The following is a 10,953-nucleotide window of genomic DNA, read 5'->3' as shown; positions in this document are numbered from 1 at the left end:
TACCCAGTTGTACATTTCCAATCTACTTGAACTTCCACCCAATTTTCGTCAATGAACCTACTCAGCCTGATGTCATCGCCTCCTGGTGTACAATAGTCCATGCTCGAATGTTCCTTGTATATACCTGAGAACATGTCCTGAGTTTGTTCCCAGTGCGCCCTCCTTAGGTTCCACCATGAATTGACTGAGGGTGTTAACAACGTAACAAATGTCTGGCCTGGTATTGACCAGATACATTAGGGACCCTACAAGTTTTCTATACAAGGCGGGATCAACCTCTTTATCTTCTGATGCATTCAATCTTCTACCAGTTGGTGACCACTGGAGTAGCCATAGGTCTACAATCCTGCATCCTAAATCTCTTCAAGTTTTTGTAGCATATCTCCCTTATCTAAGGAAGATTTATTTTCACCCTTCTGCTACCAAATTTCCAAGCCCAGGAAATAATGCACCTGTCCCAAATCCTTCATGTCGAATTTTGTGGCTAGGTTCTTCTTGCAGTCTTTGATGAACCTGGATGATCCTATCAAGAACAGATCATCCACATATAACACTAGGATTAGAGGCTCATTCTCTACAACCAGATAGTAGAGATTAGGGTCTGCATCACTCTTGACAAACCCCAACTTCTACAAGTAGCCATCAATTCGACCGTACCATGCCCTAGGTGCCTGTTTAAGCCCATACAAGGCTTTCTTCTCATGTGTCTCAAAACCTTCTAGTTGTTCAATGTATACTTCCTCTTCTGTTCAAGAATGTCACCTTGACATCTATCTGATGAATCTCTCACTGCATCTGTGTTACAAGAGATATCACGGTTCTAATAGAAGTATACTTGGCTAATGGAACGAAGGTTTCTTCGTCGTCTATCCCTTTCTCTAAGCATACCCTTTAGCCACAAAACTGGCTTTGAATTTCTCCACACTGTCGTCTGCAGCATTTTTGACCTTGTAGATCCATCTCAAACCTACCACTGATCTGTCCTGAGGCCTAGGTACCACTTCCCAAACATCATTGACCATTATAGAGTTGTATTCCTCCACCATAGCATCCACCCATACTTGATGTTGAACGGCCTCCTGAAAACTAGAAGGTTCCCCAACCTGAGCTACTAAGGCCTGGTATCTGTCTGGTTGTCTTTGCTCCCTTTTACTATTCCTGGGTGCACCAATGAAGTCTTCTGCATCCCATAGAATCTGTCAGAGTTCCCAGCTCGTTCTTCCACTGGTAGTAGGCACATCTATCAACTCTTCCTCTTCCTGAGATTCCTCCTGTTCTGAAGCTTTGTCTTCAGGAGAATTTCTGGTACTAGTTTCCGCTGGTTGAAGTGGTTTGACCAATAGCTCGTCTTTGACTGCTCCTCGGAAGGCATTTCTCGGGATTTCCTGAAAGCTCTATCCTCCATGAACTTTACATCCCGCCAAACTACTACCTTCCTACTCCCTGGAAGATAGACTCTATATGCCTTAGCATTCTCGCTATATCCCACAAGATATCCTTTCTCAGCAATTTGATCTAATTTCTTTCTCTTCTCTTCGAGTATACGACAATACGCTAAACTTCCAAATATCCTGAAATGACTGACATCAGGTGTCTTCCGGTGAAAACCTTCTTCGAAGTGATTTTGCCCAATGCCTTGTGGGGAGCCCTGTTCTAGACATTAACTGTTGTGCTGCATGCTTCTACCCACAGGAATTTAGGCATATCATGATCATACAGCATTGCCCTAGTTGCTTCCACAATAGTCCTGTTTTTCCTTTCTACTACTCCATTCTACTCCAGATTGTAGGGAGTTGTCCACTCTCTTTTGATGCCTTCCTTAGCGCAAAAATCGGTGAAGTCCTTGTCAACATACTCTCCACCATTGTCTGAGCGCAACACTTTTATCTTCTTTCCCATCAAATTCTCCACTAGAGCCTTGAACGCTTTGAATCAACTGAAAACCTCATCCTTGGTTTTAAAAAAGTAGATCCAAGTCTTCCTGGAATGGTCATCAATGAAGGTGACGAAGTATTCAACAACACTAAGAGCTTTTGTGGACATCAGTCTACAGGTGTCTGAGTGTATCCATCCTAGCACACTCTTAGCCCTATTGTTACTTCTGGAAAACGTTGCTTTGGCATACTTGCCCAAACCGCATCCTCTGCATACATCATCTCGTTCAGTACTTAGTTCTAGAACTCTTGATACTGTTTTCCTGAGAATTCTCAGAGCCCCATGGTGTAAGAGTCCCATCCTCGTGTGCCATAGTTCATTCAAATATTTGTCTCCATTGTTGCTTATCAATGCTATTAATGATTCTAGATGCAGCCTGTACAACCTGTTACTTCTGATTCCAATATGGGACTTCTTTTCCAACTCGGGTGTTTGACATATACTTTCTCCTTAATAAAGAAAACGTCATAGCCCTTGTTCTGATGTTGAGATACAGAAAGTAAGTTCATCCCATAGTTGCGGGGGAGCGCCCCCCCCCCCGAACCCGCTCCCGAATCGCGCTCCGGGCGGGAGCGCTCCGGAGCGACTCAGGAGCGCGCTCCCGTAAAAAAATTGCGCTCCTTGCCATTTTCGGGAGCACTATAGGGAGCAATCGCTCCGTCACTCCCGGAGCAAAATTTTAAGCCCGGGAGCGATCGGGGAGCGATCGCTCCCGAGCATTAAAAAATCGCTCTGGGATCGTTTCGAGCGGCGCCGGGAGCGATCCGGCGGAAAAAAAAAAAAATAAAAATAAAATCCGCGGACCTCAAAAAAATTAAATTAAAAAAAAATTGTTTTAAAAGCCCAATGGGCCTAAAAAAAATCATTATCACTTCATTGAGTTGAGTTTCTTGGAGAGCAAGAGCAAAGGAGCAAGGAGAAGCGAGGAGCAAGCGCCGAGGAGGGAGGAGCAAGCCTGCAAAGAGGTAAGTAACTTAGTAATTTAGTTAGTTTAATTTAGTTAGGTAGTAATTTAGTTTATTTAGTTTATTTAGTTTAAAAATCATGAATTTAAATTAAATTAATAAATTAAATTAATTAATCCCAATAAATTAAATTAATTTGCAGATTCAAAACCCTACAAACATCAAACACCATGGACCTGGCTATATTTCTTGGCATTTTCCTCTTCTTGGTCCCTTTTATGGTTATTATGGTGCTGGAGAGTAGGAAATGGAGGGGCCAAACTGAAGAGGGGGATGAAGAAGCTGGAGAAAGTCGAATTGATGAAAACCCCGGTGAGGAGGAGCTGGAGGAGGGTGAACATGACCCTCAAAAACTAAACAAGATCAAACCCCATTGTGGAAATATGTTCACAGGGCTGAAACATGGAGAGAGAGTGGAACCACTAAATTTCATTGCCCCCATTGCAACAATGATTACACAGGTTCATACACCCGTGCTAGAAGACACCTCTGCGGAAAAAGGCCATGGGATGGAGACAAACAAATAGGAATCAAAACTTGTACATCGGTGTCAACAGCGGATAGAGCCAAATACATAAGGGAAGAGGAGGAAGACCAATAAAAATCAAAAAAATCAAGGGGTTTCTTTGAACCAAGCTCACAATCACAAAGAACTCCTTCAACATCCTCCCAAGGCAGTGGATATGGAGGCACAGGGTCATCATCTTTAAGGCGTAGAACCATATCAGATTTCCTTGATGAGGGGTGTAGGAATGATGTAGATTCAAAGGTTTATAGGTTTCTCTATGCATGTGGGATACCATTCAATGTTCTTCGCTCACCTTATTGGCACGAAATGGTTTCTGCCATAAATGATGCCCCTAAAGGATACAAGAGCCCTGGGTATGACAAGGCAAGAATCGTTGGCCTTGATCATGAAAAAGCAAAAATATCACATTCTTTGAATAGAATGACAAGTTCTTGGACTGACCATGGGGTGTCCATTGTATCTGATGGATGGACAAATGTAAAAGGCAAGCCATTGATAAGTGTTCTTGCTGTGTCTGTTAGTGGTCCCATCTTTCTAACTGCACATGATTACTCAGACAAGTTCAAGACCGCCATCAACATTGCAGAAGCATTACTTGAAACAATTGACCGTATTGGGCCATACAATGTCATCTAAGTCATCACTGATAATGCTCCTAATTGTAAGGCAGCGGGAGCAATTATTGAGGATAAATACCCCAACATATTTTGGTCTGGATGTTTGGTTCACACATTGAACCTTCTGTTGCATGATGTTGTCAAGAACAAAAATGAACAATACCAATGGATTGGTGATTTGTACAAGAAAGGCAAACAAATGATAAAATTTATTACAAATCATAGCAATACCCATGGCCTTTTCCGTAGTCACTCGAGATTGGAGTTGTTGAAGATTGCGAAGACCAGATTTGGTAGCTGTTACCTCACCTTCAGGCGCCTTTTGAAGGTAAGAGAGTCATTGGCTAGCATGGTATCAATTCCACATTGGCAGGTATTAAAGGAAAGGGCTACAAATGCAGCTGACAGGCGAGGTTTTGAACTGGTGGAGGAGGCCGCTCTTGATGGTCAGTTTTGGACAAGTGTGAGGCAAGTATTGGATTTCACCAAGCCCATTTATCACATGATTCGGTTTGCAAATACAGACAAACCAGTGATTGGCGAGGTGTATGAGCAGATGGATACCATGTTGGGGCAAATAAAAGATATTGTTCATAACAGAGATCCCGACTTGTACAAACTGATTCACGATTGTGTGTGTGAACAGTGGAATAGACTTAATCTTCCACTACATTGCTTGGCGTATATCCTTACGCCAAAATACTACTCTACATCTTGGTTGGGCCAACTTGCAGCAGGGGGTGGGATTAGGACCAAACCCCATTTAGATGCAGAGGTAACTAGAGGATATTTGGAAGCATTAGAAAAGCTGGTACCTAACAGGGAGGAATGTGCAGTTGTGCGCCTTGAAATAGGCAAATACTTCAGTGGCACTGGTTTGTATGGTAACTTCCATGCAATGGACAACAGAGATAGATTTCATACTCTCACATGGTGGGAAACATATGGCGGCCACGGACTTTTGCCAAAATTGGCAAAAAAAGTTCTTTCACAGGTTGTAAATACTTCTTCTACAGAGAGGTGTTGGAGCACCTACAGCTACATACATAATGTGAAAAGAAATAGACTCAATGAAAACCGAGCAGAAAGCTTGGTTTATGTGCACTACAACTTGAGGTTGTTGAGTCATTACTGTGATCAGGCTTATGAGGATCCCACATATAAAATTTGGGACAATCACCTAGAGGATGGCAATTTGGAGGATGGCATTGTACATATTGAAGAACTGGAAGAGGAACTTGTAAGGGATGAAGATGAAACAGCTGCAGCAGCCATTCCACCTCCACCATCCAGTGGCAGTGCTCGAGGTCTGAGTCTTGTTCCTTTGTTGTCGCCACCTCCATCTACACCCTCACGTGGAGGTTCTAGTTCTGGTCGTCGGTCTGTGCGGGAGACTCCTAGAAGACCACCACGACCTGCTTATACTCCTGGAGACTCTCGTGGCAAGGGCCACATGTAGATTTACAGTTTACTTGTCTTTTTTAGTTTCTATTAGACTTTAGTTTTCATAACTATTGAGTTTTGAGAGCTTGACTCTTGACTCTTGACTCTTTCATATCATAATGATATTTTTTGTAAACAATATATCACTGTGACAATGAAAATTTGAAGTTTGAAGTTGGGCCTTGGCAATTATAACTCATTGGTAATGATTGTGAATTATGAATATGATGCTTCGTGAAAGACTAAAGTTGTTTCATTTCATTTCATTATTCATGTTTCATTTTATAAATTTATAACATTTCATATCATGTTAACAGTTAGAAGTTAGGACTTAGAAATATCTAAGATATTACTTCTTGTAATGGTTAAACTTAGCTTACAAGTACAACTTTGGTGATCAATGATGATAAATGTTATTGAATTTTCAATTTTGAAAGCTTGAAGTTGAAACTTTAAGATTGAATTTGATGAATCATGATTCACGAGACTCAATATGTTGCAGTTGTAATATGTATTTTACTAACTTGTGGACATGGTTGATGACGATTATAATTTCTAGATGATTGATGTGATATGGTTCAATGATCAATCTATGTTTTTTTATGTTTTTTATGTCTAATTCATCATTCTACATGTTTTTGTTGACATATATGTATCAAAAATTAAAAATATAAAAAAAATATATATATTTTTTAAAAATCGCTCCCGGATTCACTCCCAAACCGGGAGCTTCTGAAAATGGTGGCTCCCGCTCCCGCTCCCAAGCAACATGGGCACAACTCCTAAGACTGGAGTGATCACTTTTCAAAGGAAGACTCCAGCATTCAAGAAAGAATGATAAACATCATTGTTGGCGTGTGCTATAAATAAAATTACATCAATGTTGACTTTTCCATTCAGTGATTAATCCCAGATCCAAGGATGATAGAAAAAGAAACAGTTCTAGAGATGAATATGAAATTAAGGACTTAGAAGTAATAATTAATGGTTATAAATACATATCTCAATTCAATGTTACAACTCTATTTATAAAAGAGTTCAACAAAATTCTCAGTTCAACCTGGCTAGAAACATTGGGTACCTTATCTTAAACATGGAGAAAAAGTTTTTGACATTCTACCATAAGAAGAAGAAGATAATATTGCAAGACATTATGATGAAGCCATGCTTAGAAGCACCCACATCAGAAGACTATAAAGGTATCTCAAAAACATGATGAAATTTATCTCCTTAATAAAAATGATAAAAATGATGAAATTTATCTCCTTAAGAATCATGGTCAAAGCCCGATTGCACAAATTAAGAAGCTAAAAGGTCACAAGAAGTTGCAACAAGAAATGCTAAAGCAACTTACCAGCACAGAATCACTTATTGATAAAGGAACAATCATTGACCCCATTGAAATAAAGAGGTCATAAGATAGTACAAATGAGAGAAATTCCAACTGCACTTGAGAATAGATATTCAATGATCAACAAAGCAGTGAGTAGTGGAGATTAGTTTATCTGAGAAATGCCTATTAATAAGATAAATCAAACAGGATATAAATAAACAATATCAAGTTCTCTACTTTTATTTTAATCGAATGACCCTAAACAGGGGATGAGTGATGATTCGAAAACTGAAACAAATGAAGGTAATAAAACCCAAAATGCATGGTTCAATTCCTTACTAAATTGTAATGAGTTTGTTGAAAGGTTCAAAAAGACACCAATCAGTTTATCGAAAGCAGTTATGCTATAATTTAACCTGAGAAATGCATGTTAGTAAGAGAAATCAAATAGGACGTAAAGAAAAATATCAAATTTATGTTCTCTACTTTTATTTTAATTGAATGACCCTAAACATGGCATGAGTAATGATTAAAAAATTGAGCAAATGAAGTTAATAAAACCCAAAATGTATGATTCTAGGTGAAAAGTAAATAAAAATAAGGTGACTCACTTGCAATATCAAGTTGGTCAAAGGATATCCCAATAGCATTCAGGCTACTCTGGTCGAGATGTCCTGAAACATTAAATCTTCTAAAAATTGAAGACTCATCCATGAGAACATGATTGGTTCCAAAAGCTTCCAAAAGAGACTGAGCATCAGAGGTATCCGCTTTATTGTGAACGGTGTAATATAGAGGAATACTTTGACCAATGTTTCTATCAAACAAGTCAAGAGCTCTAGGGCCAGACGTCCCAATTACCAATTGCATAATGAGGACAACCAAAGTCATCGCCTGAGAGATAAATAAAATCAGATTCCTTTCGCATTACCAAAACTATATCAGTGGCACTTATGATAAAAATAAACGCTTAGGTCATGGCCATGCAATATGCATATAAAAGAACTCACCACCAAAAGACAATAAAGAAGAACAACAATTGAAGAAGGGACAGACAATCACTGCAAGTATAAAACTCTGAAACAATAAGAAAACTAGCTGCAGCATAGCAAGTATTGAATCCCTGGTAAACAGAGATAGAGACAATCAGAAATAACTTACTGCTGGAAGTCCAAGAGTTGTAAGAGTTGATCCAATATTCCGCCTGCAAAATGCATGAATCAAGGCATATTAAAAAGCAATGTTACATTTATCGTTATCAGCAATTTATCTGTTACAATTCATGTAATGACCCACTTATAGCTATAAATAAAATACAAGTATTAGCATACATACGAGGCCTCCATACAATAGCTATGTATGCATGGACCCGTATGTAACGCACTATATATATATATATAAAATAAACCCTCAAGTGAACAGAAATGTTAGTTTTAATGTTTTAAAATTTTAATTTGAAAATTAAAATTTATGAAATTAAATAAAATTATAAAAATTAAATTGAATCATTAAAATAATAAATAAACTTTATTAAATCAAATTTAGATATCTAAATAAAATTACCAAATCAAATCAGATTTTGTTTTATTAAATCAACACATATCATAATTTGGACACGGAGATGGAGGAAGTCGATGAACGAAGACTTATAAGAAGGAAGGGGCGGTTGGAGGAAAGGGGGGTTGAAAAGAGGAGGAAAACTTGGAACACAGAGTTTTGAACAGAAAAGACTGAGCCTTGTTTGTTCTGAAGATTTTGGGCACAGGGGAACAGAGTGCAACAATTGAGAAGCATTCTGGACTGAGTATCTAGTGTACTTAGTTTGGCTGGGAGGTTATGGTCTTTTGGTAACTGGAGCGAGAGCTGGAGAAATTCTGAAGCCTCTTCATCCGCAAGAATACAGGAAAACAGAGCTGAGAAAATTCTGAAGCCTCTTCATCCGCAGGAAAACAGGTAGGTACTTCTCATTCCTTGATATATGAAAATTTGTTAAATCCAGAGCATGTAATAAAGATTTCATATCCTATTCAGAGTAAAAATCTATTTAATTTATAGTTAGTCTTTACATTTGGTATCAGAGCAGGTTCAAACTCTCGGATCTGTTAAGTCTGTTAAAGATATGGGTGCCTGATTTAAAAATCTCTAAAAACAAAGAATAAAGAGCCAAAAGTCTGTGGCAATATATTAAGGAAAATCAGAGTTCACTCGGAAAATATACAGTCCTTACAGTCCTTAAAATGAACTCTGTCTAAAAGAAGAGTGCCTCATTAATCAAGTTAGCTAAAAAAATTTGACAGCCTTCCCTCATCAGTGAACTAATTCAAATCCTTGTCCAATGATTCAAAACCATCGGCAGCAACTTCTAAGCATGGGTGCAATATGGTTAGATGACAATCTTCCTTTTTGTCATCCCTATCCCGCTTGGTGTTCACAAGTTGAACAGAACTTGTACTTTCTTGACTGTAGAGTTTATCTTCTTGGATTCTTTAAGCTTCAATCCGAACGTGTAAGCATCACCTTCTTATAGACATCGGAGGTAACTTATGGGAGCGAACTCCGTAGATACCATCAGGCTCATTAATATTTGTGGTTGCTGCCATCAGCACTGCTATATGATCTGGTAAAAATCAGGATCACCTAATGTGAGAGATCCAAAATATTCTTCACACCAGTGCTCAACATATAAAACAGAAGTGAAATATGAAGCACATCGTATTGCAGTTTTGCCGCTAGAAGATAGTCAATCTATTACTAGTAGACCTATGTAAATTTGCATTGAAATTGGCTGCTGCTTTGGCCACCACATTGGACATAATTAAATTCAGGAGAAATCCAATAGAAATCCCACTTTCCTGCTCGCCAAGCTGCTTCATACTGCAATTCGATAAATTCCAAATCTTGTTGTAGGAAGTCCTTTTGGGAAGCCAGGCCCTGAGAATAAAGATCAAGCACATGACCGCAGCCAGTTTGTTGCAATGATTTCATGAGGCCTTTGTAGTATTTCCAGTCTGAAAATTCATCTTTGAATGGCAAATTATGGCATATATTTCCAGATAGAGAATGCCTTTGAGAATTATTGCTTGACAGTCCAGCAGTAAGATCTCTTCCTGTTGCCATCATCATCAGAGCCGAAATGAAATTTCTCACACAATTTATGGAATATAACAAAGTCTTGGGTGCCAGAGAGTTCCGCTGCACCGCGAGATTGCAAGATCACACGTTAGCTTCAATTACTCGCACCATTTTCCAAGCAATAAGGCAAAGTAGTGAAGGTGGATGTGTTATGTTTCTACAGCAATACGGGCCACCGAAAATTTATAAATGTTCTGCGTATGGTGTCAAGTATCCAGTTAACAAACTAAGCGTTGAGCCACGGGGAAATATCATAAAAAAACCAGACGCCAATCACCTTCATAAAATATGCCAGCGTGTTATTATGTAGACGCGCGTACCAAACCTAGATTATCGTGGCCGAGGAAATAATTTTATTAAGGTTCAGGTGTCAAATATATGTAAGTAACCACCGGGAATAAGAATGATGTTAACGTGGTAATGTTATAAGCCATATATGATATATTATATCGTAAATATATCATACGATATATATCCAACCATATCCAGCATTAAACTTACCATATCAAAATATGCAATATTTATGTCATATGATAACCGTGTAGAAGGCGGAAGGGTCGGGCGGAGGTTTGAACCACCGACCTTCCAAAAATCATTATATAAAACGCTACACTCCGCACCAAACCATATCAAAACGTGCCCACCTTTGTATTAAAATGGAGCAGGCCGGGTTGGAACCCGACCACCTCCACACAACCCATCGGGAACTGCCATCAACCCACGTGGCCACGCCTTTTTCGGACCAGAGTCTAAAAATGGACCTTAGACCAAACCTCGTTATCACGCTATCACATACACCTACATAAGAATTTCGATTATTCAACAACCATTCAAATATTAGCAAGCCTTATATGGATTTCTATTGTTTGCAACATATTTTTATTAAGGAGCGTAAGCCCGCTGAACAGAATCCGAACCATGTTAAATACGTGGTTATCATATAAACTATACACGATATATATTATATATCGTAATATATAATATATTTGATGAATTTAT

General features: G+C 38.8%; 1 protein-coding gene across 1 annotated transcript in view; it reads right to left on the bottom strand.

Moving 5' to 3' along the window:
• LOC149149590 (uncharacterized) overlaps positions 1–10,953 on the bottom strand; it is a 528,411-nt gene that overhangs the window by 337,218 nt on the left and 180,240 nt on the right. Inside the window, exons 9-10 of the mRNA XM_089442525.1 lie at positions 7,984–8,026; positions 7,434–7,716 (exon numbers count right to left, since the gene is read on the bottom strand). Of these exons, the coding sequence (XP_089298651.1) occupies positions 7,434–7,716; positions 7,984–8,026 (326 nt within the window). The remainder of the gene's footprint in view (positions 1–7,433; positions 7,717–7,983; positions 8,027–10,953) is intronic.

This window comes from Pinus tabuliformis, chromosome 9, assembly GCF_031772625.1.
Source record: "Pinus tabuliformis cultivar Carrire ecotype Pingquan chromosome 9, CPIR1, whole genome shotgun sequence".
In the NCBI taxonomy this organism is placed as follows: Eukaryota; Viridiplantae; Streptophyta; class Pinopsida; order Pinales; family Pinaceae; genus Pinus; species Pinus tabuliformis.
Note: the sequence above shows the minus strand (reverse complement) of the source record. Positions and strands in the feature narration are given on the sequence as shown.